This window comes from Podarcis filfolensis (assembly GCF_964270895.1).
Source record: "Podarcis filfolensis genome assembly, chromosome: 4".
NCBI lineage: Eukaryota > Metazoa > Chordata > Lepidosauria > Squamata > Lacertidae > Podarcis > Podarcis filfolensis.
This window is the reverse complement of record NC_139607.1, coordinates 52,666,238-52,691,066: the sequence shown is the minus strand read 5'-3', so window position 1 is coordinate 52,691,066 and position 24,829 is coordinate 52,666,238. Positions and strand designations below refer to the sequence as shown.

Sequence of the window (24,829 nt, the reverse complement as noted above, 5' to 3'; positions counted from 1 at the left end):
CAGGGATGGCGAGGGAGGCGGCGCCTGGAGGTCGCCAAGCCCGCTTCATTCAGCTTGACCTTCAGGACTCTCGCTTAGGATAAAAGCGCCGCCCTGCCTTCTTCCCGGCGCAATTGGGAGCGCTCCGTGTCCGAAGGAGCCCCATTCATTCAGCCCGGGAAGAGCGGAGCGGCGAGGGAGCGGGCGCCTGACGCCATCGAAGGGGGGCGGTGCCGCCGCGGGAGCGCGCGCAGACCGGCCCCTTTTAAAAGCGCCCCGCGCGCCTCGCGCCTCCTAGTCGGCACAGCGCGGAACCAGCGGCGTGTCTGAGCGGCACTTCCACGGCACCACGCCGGCGCTCTGCTTTGCCCCTTCCGCCCGCCGCCCCACCTACTTCACCACCTCATCTGCAAAAGATGCCTCGCTATGAGCTGGCTTTGATCCTAAAAGCCATGCAGAGGGTGAGTATCTGTGTGTGTGTCCGTAGCAGGGGCGCTGCGCCCTCGCCCTTCCTCGCTGCCCTTCTCGCGTCCCTCAGTCGCAGCTGCTCTCTGAGCTTCCCGCGCCTGCCCGGCTTCCATTTCCCGGCCGGGCCTCCCCTTCCCCTTCCGCCAGCCCTGTGCGTCCGCCCTTCCTCTCGGCTCGGACAGAACGCGCTTCTTCCACTCCGTTCCCTTTTCACACGTGCTCGGGCGCTGTGGTGGTGCTGGCGGAACAAGGGCTCCCTTAAGGGAAACGTGGGGACGGCGCTTGCCCCCCACGCTTTGCTCTCCCCGACCCCCAGCGCACTTCCACTGGCGAACAAAAAATGAAAAAGGGGGCAGGGAAGAGAAATAGTGTCAATAGAATTGGTTGCGCTAGTTTTAAAAGGCAAAACCTTCGAGGGGGCGGGTGTTCAGGAGGCACGGGCTGCATTGGGTCCAGCGAGCCACATGCGAGGTTTTCCTTTTTCACACAGACGTGGCGCGGCGGCCTCGTGTCGTTCCTTGGCAACGTTTTGTGGTCGCTGCCCAAACACCCCGGTTCATTTTCGCGCATTTGGAGGAGGGGTTACCTGGGCGTCGTTTACGATTCCCTTCCCCTCTTAAATTTTCAGTATGTACGGAAGCATGAATTAATTCCGTACATCTGTACCGGGGACTGCCTATAGCGGAGAACTTCTTTTGAATATTTGCCGCCATCGTAGCTCGCTGAGCTTCCGGGATGCTGGCGGCGTTGTACAGTAGAGTAGACCGCCTGCTGGGTTTCTTTCTTTTTTGTCAAATAAACGAGTGTAATTGGTGGTCTGCTAAAAAGCTGCTGGTCGGTGCTGCTGGCTGTAATAGCCCCAGCAGAGGGCCCATTACATAGAAGCCAACTCCTTGGGGCCGAGGTCCCTTCACTTGCCCCTTAAAATAATTTGAGGAGGCAGCCCCCACAAGTCGATAGACATTGTCATTCAAACACTGTGCGGTGCGCCGCATCATGTAATCAATTATGTAGGGCAGGGCTTACCCCCCCATATTTTATTCAAGTTGGTACCCCTGGTTTGTAACAGCCTCGGAGCACCTGCTTTTCACGCTGAACGTCCCAGATTTAATCCCCAGCAGCTCCAGTTGAGAAAATTGCCTGTTTGAAAGACTGCAGGGACTGAGAGAAGACTGGACTAGTGGTCTGACTCTGTATAAGACAGATCTCTAGGCAGATGAAAACTATCGCTAGGTGTGTGACATAATGTAGACTAGTGTACATATGTGACAAGTAAGTTCCTGCCCATTTCTCAGTTTAATCAATTTCACAAATACAGGGATTATTGTACAGTATGTTTTAACACTTTCTTGCCAGTTCAAACCTATGCATGCATGCATTCTCAGAAGTGAGTCCTACTGATTTCAGTGAGATTTAGATTCTTGGATAAGCTTGTATAGAATTTCAACCTGAATACAGCAACCTGTAGCTTACATAGATTTTCACTTAGTAAAAGTTCACTTAGTAAAAGTTGGTATCTGAAGAAGTGTGCATGCACACGAAAGCTCATACCAAGAACTAACTTAGTTGGTCTTTAGGGTGCTACTGGAAGAAAATTTTTTTTTGTTTTGTTTTGAGTATGGCAGACCAACATGGCTACCTATCTGTAACTAAAAGTTAGCTGTACAGATTAGAAGATGAAGTCTGTGCGTTCTGTGCACACACTTCTTGAACGTAATTGCCAGGTTTGATTTGGATCTCAGGTTATTTGAAAAATTGTGTTCAATTTTTGAATTTACTGGAAGGTGTGGGTGCCCAGTTATTTCCATTTGTTTTAGGTCTGACCTCAATATTTTAGCATAGAACATCACAGATTGCATATTGAAAGACAAACACCTAAGTTTGAGATACGGTCTTGAATACTGTGGCTTTTGTGAACCTCTGATGTTCCTCTTAAGTACAGAGAGATGCTCAGTTGCAGACTGAATCTTGTTTCTCATTCTCAGATGTTAGAGCAACTTTCTAAAATACCTTTCAGAGAGCGTGAGGACAGAAACTGTCTAAACAATCTGCAGTAACCAGCCTTCTTAGCCAACAGTGCATGGGGATCTTTGGATCAGTGTTAGGATAATCTTAACTAGAGATGTACAAGGAGACATGGCAGCAGCTTCAGAATAGCACGTTTGGGGTTCTGTGCATGGTCAGGGTTGATGGAAGCACCACATTGGCTACCCTGTAGTAATGAGTTGGTTCTGTTCCAATCAGCGGTACAATCTTAAGAGAGAAAGGATGAAAAAGAAGCAAGTATTTTAAGTGGGCCCTTTGATTCATGTTGGGTGTACAGTGTACCCTGAACTTTAAAAGGCTATGGAACCTACTCTTCTTGCAGTAAATCTGTGTTGTAGATCCCAAATGTTCACAGTATTTGCTAGCTACATAGAATATGGAAATGCAACATAGAGAGTAGGCTGCCTTGTGATCATAAGCTCAATTTCTCAGTTCTGAACCTATTTTGATGTTGGAAGTAAGCGCCCATTTCATTGGAAGTCACTTCTATATAAAAATTCTGTTTAGTAGGTTTGAGGTGTCTGTCTTAATTGCTGCTCTGTACATTCACCAGGAGAGGGTGATAAGATATGCTTATTGCTAAAGCTGTCTTCCTAGAAGAGGAGGCTTTTCATTTGACCTCATTCATAATAATCTGGTTCACTCTGCTCACCTTGTTAACTCATCAACTTTATGAGCAAATATTCTATATCTATAGTTAAATTAACTGATTTTCAAAATACAGTTAAGCAAACATATACTTAAATTATTTTGGGATTTTTGAACTATTTTCCTTTTTAATCACTATCAGTTTCCAAAATATGGTAATACAATATAGTACAATATAATACAATATAGCAGCTACTTTTAAACAAAAATTTCAAGTATATTTTGGTTTCTCATTTTAGTGGAAGAGCACATGTAGAGGTGTAGTGGACAGTGTGTTAGGCAGGGTTTGTTACAGAGGTGCAAGTTAATAAAGGAAACAAAAAAAGAAGAAAGGAAAAGACATTAAATACATGAAGGAAAGGAACAAGAGTGGGGGAAGAACACAAAACATTTTGCTTTACCTCTTAGCATTGTGAGTACATGCTGTAATTCCTCAGTCTCCGTGTGAACTAATCTGGGAAAATAGACTTGTCTTTATTCACCTTGTTTGTTTTTTCCAAGACACAATTATAGTTTTCTATTTAAAAAAAGGGGAGGGAGTACTTTCTTAGTTGCATTTGGCAAAGCTAGTATAGACCTCTTTGTATTTTAGGGGTGCCCACTATTATGTATTGGTTGCTTTGAGTCCTTCCATTAATTGATTGCTTTAAAAATTGACAAATATTGTATTGCCTGTAAAGGTGCTCTGCAGTTGGACTATGTCAGACGTGTGATTTGCCATGCTTGCTTACCTAGTGGTTGATTCGAGATGAGCAGATGAATGTCCAACTACATTCCACCTAGCCATGTAGTAGTAACCCTTTAAGGCAGGGGTGGTGAGTACTCAGCAGTGAGTAGAGATACCTCATTCTCTCCTTTTCTTCCTGCACTGTCAGCTCTGTTGGGAAGGTCAGACTCCAGAGGTGTGAATTGATAGGTTGTAGCAGGATCCCATTCCCTCACATTATTGTCACTTCATCTGTTTGGACTTTCCTTGTGTCTTCCCGCCCTACCTGCCTTCTCTCCCTCACCTGCATGAAATTAGGCTGACAGCCTCAAATGCCCATCTGTTCATTTGTGGTGACTGTAGAGTTTGGAGGCCCAAATGTGATTGGTAGCAGACCTGTGCCTTTAAATTTGAGTCTGTTTCACTCGTGTAGTGCTTGAGATGAGGACTACAAGTAGGGCAGGATGTGCAAGGGTAGATTTCAGCAATTCCCACCCACACATTTGTTTGGCAGTTTCAAAAAAATTTTCTGCTCTACATATACACCTTTAAAGACATGGACCTGCTGCCATCCTGTTTGCTTGGGGTCTGTATTGTGCCTGAATTATATAAACTTGTTCTGAAAACTTGTTAAAACAATCTAGGGATGCTATTGTTTTTAGTCTTTGTTCTTAGTTCTAGTTTTTGCATTACTTTGTTCTTACAGTATTTAAATGTTTATAATGAGTTACTTGTAACCTGCCTTTCTCATTTTGCAGAAAGGTGAGCTAGAAATATTGGGCATAAAAGGATGAATACAAAGGTGTCCTAAAGGATCTGATATTGCTGATCCGTTACTGTTGGGTGCTTGCATTTCATTGTAGTTAGTTCTGTAATAATAGCAATGAAAAATGTTCTCATTTAGTACTGGCACTAATATTGAATAATTATATTTTTTTTATAATATATTTATTGAAGTTTTCAAATAAAGCATATATTAGATAAGCACAACTTATCATTGTCCATTTAACATCTCTCAATTGTTACATGGGACTCCCCCACACCTCCCGCATACACTTACATCATTATTAAATTAATTTCAAACAAATTATCATTTAACTCATCTTAATTAATAATCTTAATTTGGTTTGACATATAATTCAGCCTTAAATCTAATTTAATGGTAGACAATTGTCTGCACTGGCATCCAATTCAACACTCAGCCAAATTACAATATTTTTGTAAATAAATCTTAAATTTCCTCCAGTCTTCTTCCATCCTTTCTTCTCCCTGGTCTCGAATTCTGCCGGTCATCTCGGCTAATTGCATATAGTCCATCAGTTGCATCTGCCATTCTTCCACAGTGGGTAGCTCCTGAGTTTTCCAATTCTTGGCAATTAATATTCTTGCTGCTGTTGTTGCGTACAAAAAGAATGTTCTGTCCTTTTTTAACACGCTCTGGCCGACAATACCCAGGAGAAAGGCCTCTGGTTTCTTAGTAAAGGTGTATTTAAACACCTTTTTTAATTCATTATATATCTTCTCCCAAAAGGCCTTCACTCTAGGGCAGGTCCACCAGAGGTGAAAAAAAGTTCCTTCATTTTCCTTACATTTCCAACATTTGCTATCAGACGAATGGTATATTTTAGCCAGTTTAACAGGGGTCATGTACCATCTATACATCATTTTCATCACATTTTCCTTCAACGCATTACATGCAGTGAAGTTCAGCCCAGAGGTCCACAACCTTTCCCAATCTTCAAACATAATATTATACCCAATATCCTGCGCCCATTTTATCATTGTTGATTTTACCATTTCGTCATGTGTGTTCCATTTCAGCAGCAAGTTATACATTCTTGAAAGTACCTTAGTCTTAGGTTCTAACAGTTCAGTTTCTAACTTTGACTTTTCCACTTGGAATCCTAACTTTTTGTCATTTTTAAACACTTCTTTAATCTGAGCATAGTGTAACCAGTCTCGCACTTTGTCTCTCATCTTTTCTAAACTCTGCAATTTCCAGTTGTCACCATCCTTTTCTATTATCTCCCAATATTTTGGCCAGTTGGCCTCCATATTGGCTCTTTTCCGAGCCTTAGCCTCCAGGGGTGACAGCCACCTCGGAGTTTTATTCTCCAATAAGTCTTTATATTTTGTCCAGACATTAAAAACTGATTTTCTGACAATATGGTTCTTGAAGGCCTTATTTATCTTAGCTTTATCATACCATAAATATGCATGCCATCCAAACGCATTATTAAAACCTTCCAAATCCAAGACATCCGTATCTTCAAGAAGTAACCAATCTTTCAACCAGCAGAAAGCTGCAGCTTCATAATACAACTTTAAATCTGGCAGGGCAAAGCCCCCTCTTTCTTTCGCATCTGTTAATATTTTAAATTTGATTCTGGGCTTTTTGCCCTGCCAGACAAATTTAGAAATATCTTTCTGCCACTTCCGGAAACACTCTGTCTTGTCTACAATCTGCAGTGTCTGAAACAAAAATAACATTTTTGGCAATACATTCATCTTGATGGCAGCTATTCGGCCTAACAAAGAAAGTTTTAGTCTTGACCAACTATCCAAGTCTCTCTTAATCTCTGACCAACATTTTTCATAATTATCTTTAAATAAACTCAGATTTTTTGCTGTTATGTTTACCCCTAGGTATTTAACTTTTTTAACCACATTTAGTTCTGTCTCTTTCTGAAGCTGTTCCAACTCAATGTCTGTCATGTTTTTCCCCAAAACTTTAGTTTTTTGCTTATTTAACTTAAATCCTGCCACTCGACCGAAGTTTTGAATCAGTTGTAGAACTCTTTTCAAACTAGACTCCGGCTCCTGTAATGTCAAAACTAGGTCATCTGCAAAAGCTTTAAGTTTATATTGTTTCGCTCCGACCTGAATCCCTTCCACCAACCGGTCCCCCCTAATCATATTCAGGAGCACTTCCAGAACCGAAATAAACAGTAATGGGGAAATCGGGCAGCCTTGTCGTGTACCTTTTTCAATTTTAAACTCTTCTGTAACCACATTGTTAACTATCAGTTTAGCCTTTTGTTCTGAATATATTGCCTCAATCCCGTTCTCAAACCCCCGTCCCACTCCCATTTCTTTTAAATTCCCCTTCATAAATTTCCAAGATATGTTGTCAAAGGCTTTCTCCGCGTCTATAAAAATTAAAACTGCTTTAGTGTTTATGTTTGTTTGTAAAAGTTCCAATATGTCTATGATGTTCCTTGTGTTAGTAAACATATGTCTGCCCGGGAGAAAGCCTGCCTGGTCTTTATGGATTATCTCACTTAAAACTTTCTTAAATCTTCGTGCCAAAACATCTGCAAATATTTTGTAATCCACATTTAAAAGGGAGATGGGACGGTAATTCTTGAGTTGTGTCTTTTCAGTTTCTGACTTTGGAATCAATGTGATAAATGCTTCTTTCCACGATTCAGGCGCCTTCTTCCCCTCCATTATTTCATTACTGACCTCCAACAAAGGTTGTATCAAATAATCCTTCAATGTCTTATAGTAGTTAGAGGTCAGTCCATCTGGCCCTGGTGATTTGCCCTGTTTCAGACTCAGGATGGCCTGTTCAATCTCTTGTCGTGTTATTTTGCCATTTAAAATTGTTCTATTTTCTTCTGACAGCTTTGCTAATCCATTTCTCTCCAAAAATTGTGTAATCTCTATTTCATCTTGTGGCCCTTGAGTATATAACTTTTTAAAATACCTCTGGAAGCACTTTCTAATCTCTCCCGGGTTCTGAATGTTCCTTCCTTCAACCTCTAAGTTTGTTACTGTATTTAATCTTTGTCTCCTTTTCAACTGCCAAGCTAGCAGTTTCCCACATTTATTTGCCGATTCAAAAGTTTTTTGTTTCATTGTTTTAATCTTCCATTCTATTTCCTGATTTATCAGCTTGGAATATTGCGCCTGATAAAGTTTAATTTCTCTCAGAATCGGTTGGGACTTCGGGTTAGATCTTAACTTCTTCTCCAACTCTTTGATACTTTCCAGAATTTTATCTTTCTTTTCATTTTGCAGTCTTTTCTTTAAGGAATTCTGTTGAATCAAGAACCCTCTCATCACAGCTTTACTTGCATCCCAGATAGTTCTTTTTTCCACCGTAGTGTTCAAATTAATCTCAAAATAATCCTTTAAGGTTTTTTGGGCCTTCTTTACAATTCTTTGGTCTCTAAACAGGCCATCATTCATCTTCCATCTAAAGGAGCCGATTGGGATCAATGTCATATCCATTCTCAAGGCGTTATGGTCGGAGCATGTTTTGGGGCAGATTTCCACCTTCCTCACCTTAGGTGCCAGACTTCTAGTTATCCATATTTGGTCGATTCGTGTCCAAGTCAGTTGAGCTTCAGAAAAGAATGTTCCTTCTCTTCCCAGGGGGTTTCTAACTCTCCAGATGTCAACCCAGTCCATATTGTCAGTCATTTCAAAAAAGGTCTTAGGTAGTCTTCCCTCTTTAGTAATGTTCTGGTTCTGTGACTTATCCATATTTGTTGATACGACCCCGTTCATGTCCCCCATCATGATGACGTTGTTGTAATCCAGATAATCCAGCATGGTCTCGTGCAACTTCTTATAAAAATCCGATTTTCCTTCATTTGGAGCATAAATTCCTAGTATCAAAATTTTTTCTCCTTGATACTGTACTTCTATTGCGAGGATTCTTCCACTTTCATCTTTAAAGAGAAATTTTGGTGAAAGGCTCTCTTTTGCATAGATCACTACACCTCTCTTTTTAACTGTATCCGATGATATAAATTCTTGACCAAGCCTTTTATTTATTAACACCTTTCTATGGAGCCTAATCACATGTGTTTCTTGTAAGCATATAATGTCCAATTGTTCCTTTTTTAAAATATGAAAAATTTTAGACCTTTTTTCGGGACTGTTACAGCCATTTATGTTCCAGCTCAAAAGCTGCAGAGACATCCTGGATAGGTCTGGTTATTCTTTCTGGGGTGGTACCTTGTTCTCCGGTCCTTGAGGATCCGAGGGGGCGGGCTCCTCTGGAAGTTCTGGCGCTGGCAATCCAAGTCCTTTGTGGAGGTCTTCTCCGTGTGCTCCCAAAAACTTGTCTCTATCTTCCACTGTTTTGATTTTGATCTTTCTCCCTCTGTAGGTAAAGGATAATCCTTGTGGAAACTCCCACCTAAAGATAATTGCGTTGCTTCTCAACAGTCTTGCCAATTCCGTGTAGTTAGATCTAAGGTCCAGCAACTGCTTAGGAATGTCCTTGTAGATTTCAATTCTCTTGCCCAAAATGTCTAGTGACTTTTCGTAGTGCAGGCCCAAAATCTTGTCCCTTTCCTCCTTTGATCTCAGTGTTATCAAACAATCTCTGGGCTTCTCTGTCCTTCTGACTCTGCCAAGCCTGAAAGCAGATACAATTTTAAAGTCTTTTTCCTCTAACTTCCAAAACTTGGCAAATTCCTTAGTTAGAAATTCAATAAAATTATCTTCTTCCACCTCTGGTATTGACCGTATCCTCAAGTTGGTCTCCCTGTTTCGCAGTTCTGTCATCAAAAAATAAATCTGATGTTCTCCAACTTGTTTGCTGAGTGGTCTTACTTCTTTCTCAAGTTCTTCCAATCTTTGACTAGTATCTTCAGCCAGTTTACGATTTTCACCTACAGCCTCCTTTAATTCTCCAATAGACTGGGCATTCTGTGCAACTTGTCCAGTCAGCTTATTCAAGCTTTCTGTGTTCTGTTCAATTTTAGCTGTGTGCAAATCAGCCTTCTTGTCCAGAGCCTCTAGTTTCTCCAAAATTTTCTCCAAGACAGAGCTACTTGTCCCTGAAGCCATATCTCCCAGGTGCAGCTCCTCTGTCTCACCCTCCCCTGCCTGTATTAGGGAGGCCGCCTCTATGTCTGGAGGCAAAGTGGAAGGCAAGGCCGGCACAGAAGATCTACGCTGTGAGGCTGCAGATAAAGTTAGAGTTGTTTGTTTAGTCCTTCCTCTTCTCCTTGCGCCACTCATTCCAAAGTTATCTGTAATCCAAGGTCAATCCAAGTTGTTCCCATGAGAAAGCAGAGTCCCAGATACAATAGTCAAACAGAGGCCGGGAAAGGGAAAGTAAAACAAAGTCACTGCTGTAAGTCCAAAATCCTCTAGAGGGAGCTTAATACGTCTTCAGGGAAAAGATCAAATCCAAGTTAAACTTATAAATTTAAATCCATGTCCATCGCCTCCACAATGTATTATTTTTAGCAGAGTAAAACTTAAAGCGAAACAGTGTTTCTTACAGTGCCTTGACTGCAACAGTTTCAAAGTATCCAGTTCCAACTCAGAATGTTTCAAAACCTGAATTCAATGTATCCAAAGTTGCAAACTGGTGCTCATCCAGGCAGCTCCAGCACCAGAGATTCTTATTTATTTTATAATCCACTGGTGCCACAGAAGAAGGATATCAATGCACCCCGAATATAACCAGCAAAAGTCAATAGCTCAAAGTCTTTCACTCAGAAAACTGCTTTAACAGGGTGCCAGCATTTAGTTAACGCATAACTTTTTGTCTCCACTCCTCCTGCTCTTTGCTTAAAGTTCAGTATAGCGGGAGATGGGCTTCCTGCTTATCCTCACTCCGTTTTCAGCCAGATTTCAACTTTTTTAAAAAAGTTTTAAAAGTTTCATAAAGTTCTCAAAAAGTTTCAGAAAGTTGACAAAAGTTTCAGAAAGTTTTCAATGTCCAAATTTACTCACGGGTTGTAGTTTCCAAAGTTCAGAAAAGTTGCAGGAAGAAAGGACAGCGCTGACCGGCAACAGCAACGCGGCTTCACTTCGCTGTTTGCGCAACGACCCACAGCGCCGCTACCCCCTCCGCGATCCGGAGCCCCTTACGGGGTCCCTTCAGCGTTTTGGGGGCTGCTTCTGGCGCCCGCCGGGTCCCGAGACCACAGGCTTCTGCCACCTGTGGTTTTCCTGAATGGGTCTCCGCTTCGCCGTAGCGGACGACCCGTTTACAGCGGAGCTCCCTTCTCCTTACTCGGAGAAGGCAGCCATTACCGGTCGCGCCGCCTCCGGAAGTCCCTAATATTGAATAATTATAGTTCCTGTTACTGTTGAACATTTGATAACAACAATTCACTTGATGCCATTAGGGCTGTATAAACAATTTCTTAGTACAGGTAAATATTTATTTAAAGTAACTTCTGTCATGTGGATCACCTCTTATTTTGAGTAGAAGGATGTGATCATACGAGAAAATTAGTCATATGTATAGTAAGGCAAGAGTGGCAAAAAGTAGATCATAGTGGATCACTGACCAGTTTCTGTGTAGATGATCTAGTGTCTGTTGGTTGCCGGGACTCTTGTGAAGAATGCAGATCTAAGTCTGAAACTTACTCTAATTGGAACTTGGTGCTGTCCAGGTTGGTGCTGCCTAGGTTTTGATGGGCTTAAGCTTTCATCAGCCCCAGCCAGCATGACAAATGGTCAAGTATTTGTAGGGAGTTGTAGCAAATGGTCCAACAACATCTAGAGAGTACTAGATTGGAGAAAGTTGATTTCAGGGCTTGTGTAAAGGCTGAACATCTGACAACAAACAAATGAAAGGGTTACAGGAAAGAAGAACAAAATGCACCATTTTAAATGCAGAGCTAGCAGTCAATTTGCATTGTTAAGAACCCAGTTAACAGATTACCTGATTATAGTATAGTGTACAACATGTACAATAAACTATTTGTAACACAAAACTTTGCCGCTATATTTTATCCAAGGCTAATGAAGGAATGACATTTTTATTTAGCAGTGTTAAACAGCACTTTTGAGTAGAGTTTATTTTTTGTGTGCTAGAAGATTTTAGTTTGGCTGATTGGAAAGGGTTTGAAAGGGATCTCTGAGGATCTCTGCTGTGCGCAACTGCGGCTTCATCTGCAGAGACCTCTCTAAAACAAAACAAAAACAAAAAAATGCTAAATTGTTGATAGTTGGCTGTTCAGAATGGGGTCTAGCTGCTCCTTATGGGCACCATTGGATCAGAATATTAATATTCTTCAGTGTCCCTTAATATTTTACCTTCCTATTGTAGACAGCTTTATTATATTGGTTTTGCAAATCTCCAAGCCTGGCATAGGCAAACTCCAGCCCTCCAGATGTTTTGAGACTACAGTTCCCACCATTCCTGACCACTGGTCCTGTTAGCTAGCGATGATGGGAATTGTAGTTCCAAAACATCTGGAGGGCTGGAGTTTGCCTATGCCTGCTCTAAGCCAAGTAGCAAGGCTTACGCTGACATGTATTGAATTTTGGTAAACTTAAGTTTTATAGGTTTATATTGGCAATCTGTTTCAATGTATGGTTATGTGAACCATGCACACCAGTCATCTAACATGGAGCATTTTAGTTTTGTACGTTTGAGTTCACATCTGCTTGTATCCTATTCTTGCTTCTTTCCTGTGTGTTTACTTACACCCACTCCCCCGCCTTTGATTTCCTCATTCCCTATGCTCTTGGAACTTGTTAATGACTTACCTTGTTTATGAATATTTTCCTTTTCCCTACAGTTTCCTGTTGCTAGAAAAATGGGAGGTCTTTTCAGCTTTTAAGGAAACAAAATGGGGCTTATAAAAATGAAACAAAGATCAAAGCTCTATTGATTTTATAGATTGATGCACAAGACCCCCCCCCCAAAAAAAAACCCCAACAACACTTTCTGCAAATGTACAGAGATAACTTATGGAACAGAGTTAGGTAGACACATGGGGGGCACTTACAAAGACAGAAGAAGGGCAGGTATATTGTGCCGAGTTCTGTAGAAAGTAATTAAACCACAGACGGTGGAACTGCAGTGGCACAAAACATGATCTAGTCCAGCTTAGGTTTCCATGCTGAAACTAACTTTTGTCAGGCCTTCCCTGTTCTTGCCTTCCCCAGCCCCATTACTTTACAGTCTTTTTGAACATGTTACACAAGTCAAACCCAAAGTAAAAGACTGTGTAATTGTACAGTACATTGCAATATCTATGCAGTGTTGGGCTATGATGTGATTTTTGCCTCTAGTGTATTAAGGGCAGCACTGGAGAGTCAGGTGGTGGTGTAGACCTATTTCATGTCTTCATACTCCATTTCAGTGTTAGAAACTCGGATATATAAACCAGGCATCAAATGGCACCTTAAGCTGAGGTTACAGGTGCCAAAACAGAATGTCTAGCTGCCATTTTGGGGCAAGACGGCTCTAAAGTCTTTATTTTTCAAATGATGGACTGACTGTGATTGATTCTCAGTTAAACATCTGGCTAGTTCAGATGACAACCTTGAGCTAGGTTAAGAGCTTTGTAGAACTCAAAGAAGAAAGTTCCTTGATCCAGTGACAGTCCACATATATATTGGTCCATTCCAACCTCTCTTTCTTAATGGTGACACGGACTATTCATAATGTAAGAATATTCTTCACAACTGTGAGCAGGGCAGTGGGGTAAGTGAAGACAAGCGACAACAATTAGCTATAATGTTCACTGCTCCTGCTCAGGTTGCAAAGAAAAAGCATTTTGATTCCAGAAATTCATTCCTGTTGTACAGATAAAATATAACTGATGGAATTCTGCAGGGTGGGGCATTAGTGTGTAAAAACAGTCCAGATCCAAGGATCCCCAGGCATGCACCTCCAGAATGTGAAGATGTCAGGCCATCTTCACTTGGTCGCAAGTGGCCAATAGCCAGGTGCAAAATGCGCCTGGTGCCTGGCTAATTTTGAACACTGCTCCAGTTGCACTATAAACCCCTACTGCCTGTGCCATAGATTATTCATCCATGTCTTATGGACATTTACATGCTGGATTGTCTAGGCTCCCCCGTCCTATCTCCTCCTCAACACTTTCTAGGTTGTTACCTACTTCCTATTGTACATTCCCAACTGCTGTCATCATTATGGTTGGGAAAGTGTAGCACAGTGCTATATGATGTGTGTGAGAGGATACATGGTTTTTCATTCTAGACTTTAAGTCTGTAATGATACTGCATTCAGAGAGATGGTATGTGCATGTAGGTGCCCTAACACTACATTTCTCTGATCTGAGGAAGTGTAGTGGACTTGGCAATTGGAGAGGGAAATGTACGGTGAAGGAACATAGTGTGCAGTGTGCCACTCAGTTAAATTTTTGTTGCAATTGTGACAGTGGTGTATTATATATGTAACCTACTGCTACAGCACTATACAGTGACATTGGCTGTACACAGAATCAGTTTGAAAATCAATGATAAATTTAGATGAATTGTAAATGTGATGTGATCATGTATATCCTGAATAAAGTCTGATAGTGTCTGTGTGGTGTTGATGTATCATTTTGAATATAAAAATTTCTCTGGCCAGAAAGATACATATCTTTATACTGCTGCAAATCTGCCATCTTGTTCCAAGAAAACAATACACATTCTGTTAGTTTATTAGTGAACTCTGTTTACAGTCTATGAAAGAAATTTCATGCCTGAGATGCAGAATTCTTCATAACATTTACAAGGGAAGAAAAGCTCTATTCAACTACTTGTTATGACAAAATTCAATTTCTTTCCTGATACTTGGTAAAAGCCTTTTCTAATTCAATCTCTGTCTTTTGTCTTTGCTACCTTGCAGGGTTGGTACTGTAGGCCTCACTAGACTTAGCTGCAACTAAGAATTTCTCCTACATCAACCAAGTTAATGGTGATGCTCTTGTGGATTGGTGAATAAAAGTGCGTGCTAAATATTTCAGAAGCGCAGAAAACAATTTTTTCTTCTCAAAGTTGTACCACAACCACTACCATCAAGATAGCAAACCAATGGACAAAGAATTTGATCCACAGTATTTGTAAAACTAAAGATTTGTTTTACTAAGGCTTGAGGTCTGTGACCTGGACATCAGCTTTCGGAAGCTCCTTCGTTTACAGAAATGAGGGCGGCTTTGGAACCAGCAGACATTGCCATTGTGGCACTGTATTTTGTGCTTGTGCTGTGCATAGGCTTTTTTGCCATGTGGAAATACAATCGGAGCACTATAAGTGGGTACTTCCTGGCAGGGCGATCTATGACATGGATGGCAATTGGTGCTTCCTTGTTTGTGAGCAACATTGGGAGTGAACACTTCATTGGGCTTGCAGGATCTGGAGCAGCAAGCGGATTTGCCGTGGGAGCATGGGAACTCAATGCCTTAATGCTTTTGCAACTCTTAGGATGGATCTTTGTTCCGGTTTACATACATTCTGGAATATACACCATGCCTGGATACTTATCCAAACGTTTTGGAGGGCATAGAATTCAAGTATACTTTGCCATGTTGTCTCTAATTCTGTATATCTTCACCAAACTTTCAGTGGATTTGTATTCAGGTGCATTGTTTATTCAAGAATCACTAGGCTGGAATATTTATTTGTCGGTAATACTGCTGATTGGAATGACTGCACTGCTGACTGTGACTGGGGGTCTTGTGGCAGTTATCTACACAGACACTATTCAAGCTTTGCTTATGATTATTGGTGCCCTCACCCTTATGATTATAAGTATGGTAGAAGTTGGTGGATTTGAAGAGATGAAAAGAAAGTACATGCTGGCAAAACCAAATGTTACATCGATCTTGTTGACTTACAACCTTTCCAACACAAATTCCTGTCACGTTGATCCAAAGCCTGATTCACTGAGAATGTTACGTGAACCAACAGATGAAGATGTTCCGTGGCCTGGATTCCTTTTTGGACAGACACCAGCTTCTGTTTGGTACTGGTGTGCCGACCAAGTCATCGTTCAGAGGGTTTTAGCAGCAAAAAACATTGCTCATGCCAAAGGATCCACCCTAATGGCAGGTTTCTTAAAGCTTCTGCCTATGTTCCTTATAGTTATTCCAGGTATGATTTCACGAATACTGTTTGCAGATGATATTGCATGTATCAATCCAGAACATTGTATGCAAGTTTGTGGAAGCAGAGCTGGATGTTCTAACATTGCCTATCCACGTTTGGTAATGAAACTTGTTCCTGTTGGCCTGCGAGGCCTCATGATGGCTGTAATGATTGCTGCACTGATGAGTGATTTGGATTCTATCTTTAATAGCGCCAGTACCATATTCACACTTGATATCTACAAGCTCCTCATACGGAAGAGTGCATCATCTAGAGAACTGATGATTGTTGGAAGAGTTTTTGTTGCTTTCATGGTGGCAATAAGCATTGCCTGGGTCCCAATTATAGTGGAAATGCAAGGAGGTCAGATGTATCTCTATATACAAGAGGTAGCAGACTATCTGACTCCACCAGTGGCTGCTATTTTTCTCTTGGGTGTATTTTGGAAGCGTTGCAATGAGCACGGGGCCTTCTTTGGTGGAATGGTTGGATTTGCATTGGGAGCTGTACGACTTATACTGGCATTTATCTATCGTGTTCCTGAGTGTGACCAGCCAGACACAAGACCATACTTTATCAAAAGTATCCATTACATGTATGTTGCTACCGCACTGTTTTGGATCACTGGAATTACTGCTGTAGTAGTAAGCTTGCTTACACCACCACCCTCAAAAGAACAAATTCGGACGACAACGTTTTGGTCTGTGAGAATCAGGACCGTAAAGGAAAGCGCTTCAGCAGGCAGTTCGTTCAAAGCACAAGGGAAGGCCGTCTTAAAATACAGCGACACTTCAAATCATATCACTTCAAATGGGAAATCTGAAGAAAATATTAAAAATGATCAGCCTGAAAATGTCAATCTCTTAATTACTTGCAGAGATGAGAGCAATCCAGTGATATCTTTAAGCAACTCTGAAGTTGAGACTCCAGTTGATAGTTACTCTAATGGACAGGCAGCTCTTATGGGTAAAGAGAAGACTGGTGAAGAGACTGAAAGTAGTGACAGACCCTGGAAATTCATAGATTGGTTCTGTGGCTTTAAAAGCAAAAACATGAACAGTCCAGTCAGAGATAAGGGGGAAGAAGAGACTATGTGTCTACAAATGCTGGAAGAGACTCCAAAAGCTAAATTAATACTAAACAGTGGACTATTTTGTGTGTGTTCAGTTGGAATATTCATGTTTGTTTATTTCTCCGTGTGAACAAATGATGAATTTTATTTGGTCAGATATACAGAAGTAGAGATAGAGGTCCTTGGAGAAATATTTATATCTCTCTCTCTGTGTGTGTGTGTGTGTCTTAGTCTTATATCTCAGGATTCCTTTACGCTTTTATCGTCAGCCAAATTATTTTTCAACCTTTTTGAAAATCATTAGACGTTTTATATGTTAGCATTTCTGTTTTAATGCAAAATGTTTGTGGGATTAAGTGCAGTACTAAATGTTGGGTTTTTGTATACCAAAGTAAGAGATAAATGTGTGTTGAGAGGTAAAATATTAAAGCACTCTCAGAGGTCCAGCAAAAGTGAAAATAGTGTTATAGTTAAAAGGGGCAAAACTGTACATTATGAAGAGCATTCCAGAGTATTTTTGAGTGTCAGAAGATGATATCTTTTAGGAATCATAATCAAGTAACTTTCTGTGATTTCTACCTATATTCTTAAAACATCAGATCTTCCTAACAACAACAACAAAAAGAAAAAAGACACCAGTATTCTAATTAAATGTTATGTGATCACTGAAATTTTGCATTGCTGAATCTATAATTCCCTTTTTTCCTTTCTAGATAAAACCACATATTTTAAAACACTTCAGTCTTGCTAGCTGTTAGAAACCTGAATATACAAATAAAAACAGAAGAGACAACTAAATTCTACTCAGTAGACCCATTGAAATCAATTGACTTTTAAAAAAGTTGAATATTGCCTATTAGCCTTCAAAGTTATGCAGAAAGAATGTTTCAGATGATGGACAAGGGAGTCTGACTTGCATATTCTCTTCACAAAACCAAATACTCAGTGTATATCTGAATTTTCTTGTGCTTGAATTTTGCACGCTAAGAATAAAAGAATTACAATTGCAAAAGGAAATATCCTAGCACCGCTTCACAAAGCCAGCTTCTTTATTTGTTGTATAATGATCTGTCTGAAACAGTTCACAATTGAATATGGAAGCAACAAATAGCACAAGCCTTCAATGAGGACAATGAGTCTGTACAAAATTAGGCAAAATAATATTCCAAACTTCTTTTTAAAACTGTATGTGGTTTTATTTTCGTTAGGCTGAGTAGGAACAGAGAGGGAGAATTAAACTGCTTCGCTTTTCCCCTTTAAAAAAAGAAACATCTCCACCTACTGGTTCCAATATATGTGTAGGCTGCATGTTGAGACTACATGTCTCCTACAGATACTTTGAGAAGTGTAGAATTGTAATTAAGGCTCTGGTAGTGAAAGCAGAACTGATTTAAATGGGGTTATTCCAGCACATCCATGGATACTCAGCAACAGTAATATTTTTACTTCAGTACGCAGGCAAGCATATGAACTGTTCCTTGTCCTCCCTCTACCCCACCCCACCCTACCCCACCCCACCCCCAAAGCTTAGAGTATAATACTAGAGAAGAACTCCCAGTTTGGTGGCGGCTGCTGCTGCTGCTGCTGTTGTAGCAAGAAGGACTGCCCCCCCCCCCAAATCCTGGTGCCTTGAATGCTTCCATAGCAGTGTGGAGAAGGATAGGGGAGCATCCCTTCTGCAGCATTGCAGCCACAAGGTTGTGGGCCCATAGAGGTGGGAACCAGCAATTAAGAGCAAATTTGGAACTCTTACTGAGAACTCTTTCCCAAAGTCAATTTTATTGCTAGCCCCGATTCAAAAAGGGCCTAGTTTGTCCTAGGGTTCAAAGCTCCAGTTTAAAAAAAAGCATTAGTTATGGAATGTAACACTGAGAGCTGAGATCCCATGCCGAATAAATATTTTTTATATATACAAACTTTGTGCTTCTGCCTTGCAAATGCAAGGTGTCCTGAAATAGCTGAAAACAATTCCGTATTCAGGGTTTCCCAAACTTGGATCTCCAGCTGTTTGGGGAAGTACAGTTCCTATCATCTCTGACCACTGGTCCTGTTAGCTAGGGATGACGGGAGTTGTAATCAGCTGGAGACCCAAGTTTGGGAAATCCTGTATTTAAAAACAAAATCAATTTGGTATCATTTTCAGTTCTTTTCAGTTTCTTCCATACTACTTATCAATGGAACAACTGGCTTACTAAGGTGACAATTTTTACTAAATGGTTGTAGACTATGTATAGAACTAATGCATATATTCTGAACTATTGATTTTAAGCTTGTATAACTGATATAGTTTTTAAAGAACATGCTGTTTAAATGCATTACAGAGACTTTGGCTTGAATGGCCTCTGTTGATATTATGAATTGAGACATTGCTTGTGTACTGGGCCAAGAGTTTACTTAAACCAGTGGCCTTCCAGGGTCAAAGGAAGGGGGTGATACAAGCTTTGAGATGGGTAAGTACCATCATTGCTAAGTGCTAGAGGAGAGTTGCTATTTCTGGCACTTGTAGAGATGGTTGTGTTGACTGCATTGCCAGTTGTCATGTTGCAGGTGGACTAACTCAGGAATTAATTTGGCTCCCACTTTTCTTCCCTAAGATGCCTTGTGTAAACTAAGCCATTTTCCGGGCCTTACAGCCACATTAAAATAGCAATGTCTAATACTTCCTCAGTCCCAATCCCAAGTCATTTAATACGTTTGCAGTATTATGAATGTAAATGGCAGAGTTTGTGGATCTATTTTAAATGGACTCTTAATGCAATACAGCCATATTCCAAGTGAATGCAGCACTTAAACACCTAAATATTGAATCATTTCACAGTTTTAACAATAGTTAGAAAGGTTTGCCAAAGTCCACAGAACAAATTTACCTGCCAGTTATCCATTTGGGCCTTCTTTTCTCTTTCCTTACCATTGATGTATGGTTTGTGCGGATAAATAGCTTGCAATATTATGTCTTCATTTAGACAGCTGTATGGCAACTTCTAATGTTTTTTTCAGCGTACACTTAACCTCTCTTTACTTCGGGGCTCTCCTGGGATTGTGTTGTTCTAAAACAGAGACTGCCTGTCACTTTAAGTTGTGTGAGATAAATCCTGCTGGTTAACCACAGTGGTTGGGAACCACAGTTGTTGGGAACAGTCTTGGGATGAAACATGTTTTAAGAGAACTGCTGGATCAAACCAAGGGTCCATCTGTCCATCTAGCCCAGTACCCAGCTTGCCACAGTGGCCTAGGGGTTGGCCGCCTTGCTGTATTCTAGACTCTTAAGACTGGCTCCAAACCAAGCTAAAACAAACCAGTACATCAAGCCATGGATAGCTTGATTTGTTAACTAACAGGTTAGAACTAACTATAGTTCCACGTTCATACCCAATACGAAATTCTTGTTTATTTGTGTGTGGAGCAGAGGAAAATGGGAGCATGCAAGTCTTTCACTTGCTGCGGCTTGCTCATCCTCCTCTTCCTCTTCCTCTTCCTCCCTTATACTAGTAGAACCTGGGACTATCCAGTAAAGCTGAATGTTGGAAGACTAAGGATAAACAAAAGAAAATACTTTGCCACACAGTGCATAGTTAAACTGGCATTTGCTTCCACAAGATACATTGATGGACACCAACTTGGATGACTTTAAAAGAAGATTAGACAAATGCATGTAGAATAAAGCTGTGTTTGGCCTCCACTGTCAGCGGCAGTATGCCTCTGCTTACCAGTTGCTGGAAATAACAAATGGGTGAGAGGTGGAGCACTCAGGTCGTGCTTGCAAGTTCCCCAGAGACATCTGGTTGGCCACTGTTAGAACAGGATGCAGGACTAAATGGACTTTTGATCTGATGCAGCATGGCTGCTGTTAAGTTAACCTGTTTTACCCAACCTGGTACCTTCCAGATGTTGGGGGTTTACAGTTTACATAGTCTCTAAGCATGCTGCCTTGGGCTTTTTGAAGTTGTAGTCATCAACTGGAGGGCACCAGGTTGAGGAGGGTTGAACTATAGCTAGATTGTTTGAATCCAGCTATTCATTGATGGGCATGCTCTCAGACTAGAACCTGGCAACCCCATTTCCTGCTGTTTGTCTCCTAGCAGACCTATATCCTAAGTGTAACTTAGATTATGAGACTTCCTAATTGAGTCCTCCTTTGTTGTAAGAACCATGAACTGAGTTTCCCATATTCCTTTTCCTACCTAACATTCCATTTAGAATATTTTGTATCTATGGTTTCCTTTTAAACTGAGAAAGTAAATGTGTAATAGTGCCTTTTGGTAGCAGAATATAACCTTGTTAGGTTAGTGCATCTCATCTGTGATGAAAATACTTATACCTTGCTGATTCTTCACATTTCTACCAATCCCATTAGGGAACATTATATTTTTCTAAATCTTTCTCTTATGTGTCTTTCTAGTCATGACTAGAAATTTATTTAAACAGCAGGTCGTAGCCTAAATTACTCATTAATGGCTGTTCTGCGTAATGATCTGTTTTGCTTTAAAACGTATGGGGAACCTGTGACCCGCTAGATACTAGTGGCCATTGATCAGGGAGGATGGGAGTTGCATTGGATGGCCGCAGCTTCCCCCTTGCTGCTTTAAAAGAACACCCGGTATGTAGAACAAGTAATCTCTAAAGAATATTTATCTCTGGATTTCTGCATGTTATATAGCCCTCTGATGCTTAACTGTATTTAGCAATGTATACAAGAGAAATTAGTTTCATCACAATGTCTTTAGAGCGTACGTAAAGTAGCTCATAAGCAGGCCCTTTTAGCAGTTCATAGAATCATAGAGTTGGAAGGGACTCCAAGGGTCATCTAATTCAACCCCCTGCAATGCAGGAATCTCAGCTAAAGCACCCATAACTGATGCACATCCAGCCGTTGCTTAAAAACCTCCATTGAAGGAGAGTCCACCATCTTCCAAGGGAGTCTATTCCACTGTTGAACAGCCTTTGCCGTCAGAAAGTAGTCGGAATATCGTTTCTTGTAACTTAAAAGCCATGGGTTTGAGTCCTTCCCTCCAGAGCAGGAGAAAACAAATTGCGCTAAGTGGGAATCTGTTTTAATAGCGTTTGAGATTAACACAATGAGCATTCTTAAACTGCTGTAATATCGCCTGCTCTTTCTAATAAATCCTGTCTATTTAGCAGAATTCTAGCTTTGATCCTTTGAACTCCAGTGGATTTTGTTTGTTTCATTCTATGTTGAATATGCCTTTTATCAGTCTGGAGGTTTGTGTTGTAGACAGAGGGGAACTTTATTTGTTGTATTATACAGTTGGGTGTGTGTTTTCTTCCCATTGATCAATACTACTTCCATAGGACCTAAATCTTTTGACCACTATCAGTGGCTATAGCCCTGCATTCTGAAACTAGGCAAGCATTCCAGTGGTGGGCCTAGTTGTTTGTGTGAACATCATTCCGGGTGTCTGGCAATTTATTGCCTTATGTGTGAACATGGCACTTAACCAAGCCCTACTTTAGATACCCACATATTTTCATGAATTTAAAATGATGGTTTTTAAACGTTCATTTGCTTATTTAAGCCAACAGAAGCATCAGTCAGAAAACTGTACGTGGGCCTTATTTTTGCATTGTTTTCAGGAAAAGCGTAGCTTCTGTTTAGGCAAGTGTTCTTAATTTCCTTTTGTCACCATCTAGAAGTGACAAAAGACTAACGATTGTGTGCTGTCCATTCCCCCTTCCTCTCTCCTTTCCATCAGTCATCTGAAAAGTACAATATCTTCCTGGGAAAGGAACGGGTTGGATTGTAGGCTAACAATTACTTATGAAATGTAGACAGAAAAATGTGCTTAGATTAATTTTACAGCTTTATTTTTAAATCATTGTCATAAGGCAAATTGCAGTGTACTGGGTTTGTTTCAGTCTCGCCCACCCCTATAAAGTATATATATATATTGAATTCACAAATCTAGTCTTTTAAGGAAAAGATTAAATTGTGTGACGTATTTTAAACATAGATAGCCACTGTTCGTTTGGTATGCTGTCTGTCTGTGCCTTTAAAAGTATATGTTTTGAAATAAAACTAACATTCTACATGTAATGTTTCAAATCAAAGATGTGTCCGATGTTTAAGGGTTCTTTTGATAGAAATTGTGTATAACTCAGTGGTTTTAAATCTGTTTTAATTAGCTGTAGGGTCATAGTTCTAGAATGAAAGTATATATAATTCAGATGTTTAATTTCACTGTGAGGTCTGTAAATTCTTGTTGGCAAAAAGCTTTTCTTTCCTACAAAACAGTCTGGGGTATGGAGGGTGCTGGTTTAAAACAAAAGGCTTTATTTTTGTTCTGATTGTATCTAATATAAGATGTTATGTAGTGGCATTTGGTGACACTACTTTTCCATAGCATTTATCAGCTTCGCTGGGCAAAGCCAGACACTGAGCAATGATGGAAATGACATACAAGAATACTAAGTGTCTAAGAATACATGCTTTTAAATGAGGTGGATATAAAAATAGTTGCTGTGCAAAAAAATTAGTAGTCTTCTTCAAGAAGAAAGCAAATTCTTTTCTAATAATGCTAGGTAAATCCTTTTTGTTCATTCTTGGTTTTAAGAACTGTCAGTGTAATGCTACTTATATCGTGTATCTTTTTAATATAACTATTACATTTTTTTAAAGAGACGTGAAGTGTTTTTATTGCTGTTGTACTTTCTGTAGCATTTAAATAAATTACAATTGCTTTGGTTTTTTAAAAAGAAACATTAAAAGATTTTGCAGACCAAAAACAAAATTTGTGCAGCATGTCAAATCTTGAACACCACCCAAACTTTGGGAGGGGGGCAGGAATTAACCAAATGGGCATATAGATGTAATAAATCTATTTGATTTCAGAGCTCTTTGGCCACTTTTTTTAAATTAAAAAAACATACGTATGATCTGGAAAGAATGAAATTTTGAATAAGACTATCTAGAAGTGTTAAGAAAACAGATTTTGTAATTGTCCATTGCTACCACCCACAATTACAAATTTGTCATAGAAAATTGGTTTGATCCAGTGTATAGAACATTGCTAATATGACAGTAAGTAAATTCTGATGAAAAATTCAGTTCTTATTGCTAGCCCTGTGTTTGTTTGTTGTATATTGTGTACTTATTTTGCCTTCTGCATTAGTCTTCAAAATAAACTCTTATTAGAGTATTTGTATAATTAAAACTGTATTTCTTGCAGTTTACATTCCTTTTGAATGTGGAATTTTTGTCCTCTCAGAGTTATTATATGGAAATGTTTCAACTTCTGTTCAAAGGTTAAATAAAAGTACAAAATAAAGAAACAAACTCACAAGTATTTTTCAAACTGTTTTAGAACTTGGTAGACAATGTATTAACTTTCCAGTAATATTTTTAAGTCCCAACCACTTGTTTTGCACCTTTCATTGTGAAGGATTCCTAACTGAATCTTCAGTGGTTTATAAACACTCATTTCAGATCAGTTTTGTTTTGAGGGACGGTTTTTGTGAGGCAACAAATGTGCATGACTTATTTCTGATCTCCAGATGAAGAGAGTGAGCACTGTTCACCTAGTGGCAAATATGCTATGCAGGCACACCTTGCGAGTGTTAAACATTCTTATCCATTGGCCTTGCTTCATCTTCCTTGCAAGGCAGGATCCACTGCCCACCTCTCACTCACTAGCAGCTTCTACAGTTTTTCTTCCTTTTTGCTACCTCTTTGCAGTGGCAGACCTCGGGATCTATTTAAGTTGCTTGCAATAATCCTTCAAAAGCAAGCAAGGATTGTGGTTGTAAACTTAGAACATTGGCTATATTTCTGTTTTGTCCCATCTGCTAAACATACTCAGTATAACCTTATCACTTAAAATACGCTTCAGTGCTATTGTGGTTTGGGGGTGGTTTTTTTGTTTGTTTTTTGACCCTGAAGATGTAAGAGATACGTGTTCAAGAGCTGCATAGGGTCTTCAGCCAACATTAATTTAAAAAAGGCCTTTAACTACAGGCTGCACAACTTATTGTGAAACCTCCCCTTCAGATTTTGTGATCCTGTTTCCCCAGTGGAACATGAAGTAACTCGCATACCTAAAACAATGGTTCTATTGTTGAAACAGATACTTATTTCATACTTGCAA

General features: G+C 40.2%; 2 protein-coding genes across 3 annotated transcripts in view; both read left to right on the top strand.

The window, feature by feature from the left end:
• The first annotated feature begins 273 nt into the window (after nucleotides 1-273).
• SLC5A3 (solute carrier family 5 member 3) lies at nucleotides 274-24,021 on the top strand. 2 transcript variants are annotated; one of them, XR_014546964.1, is made up of 3 exons: nucleotides 304-440; nucleotides 14,421-18,543; nucleotides 18,578-24,021. XR_014546964.1 is itself a non-coding variant. In XM_083608843.1 (2 exons), the coding sequence occupies exon 2, from the start codon at nucleotides 14,716-14,718 to the stop codon at nucleotides 16,858-16,860; it is 2,145 nt and encodes a 714-aa protein (XP_083464969.1). In that variant the 5' UTR covers nucleotides 274-440; nucleotides 14,421-14,715; the 3' UTR covers nucleotides 16,861-24,021. The 2 variants fall into 2 exon arrangements, 1 of the variants encoding a protein (XP_083464969.1); XM_083608843.1 differs by having other exon boundaries at nucleotides 274-440; nucleotides 14,421-24,021.
• Nucleotides 305-24,829, top strand: part of MRPS6 (mitochondrial ribosomal protein S6) — a 34,751-nt gene continuing 10,226 nt past the window's right edge. The window contains exon 1 of the mRNA XM_083608893.1: nucleotides 305-440. Coding sequence (XP_083465019.1) covers nucleotides 396-440 — 45 coding nt within the window. The 5' untranslated portion in view covers nucleotides 305-395. The remainder of the gene's footprint in view (nucleotides 441-24,829) is intronic.

Excerpts from the sequence above, each read along its gene's own strand:
- SLC5A3 (XM_083608843.1), top strand. The coding sequence starts at position 14,716 with ATGAGGGCGGCTTTGGAACCAGCAGACATTGCCATTGTGGCACTGTAT.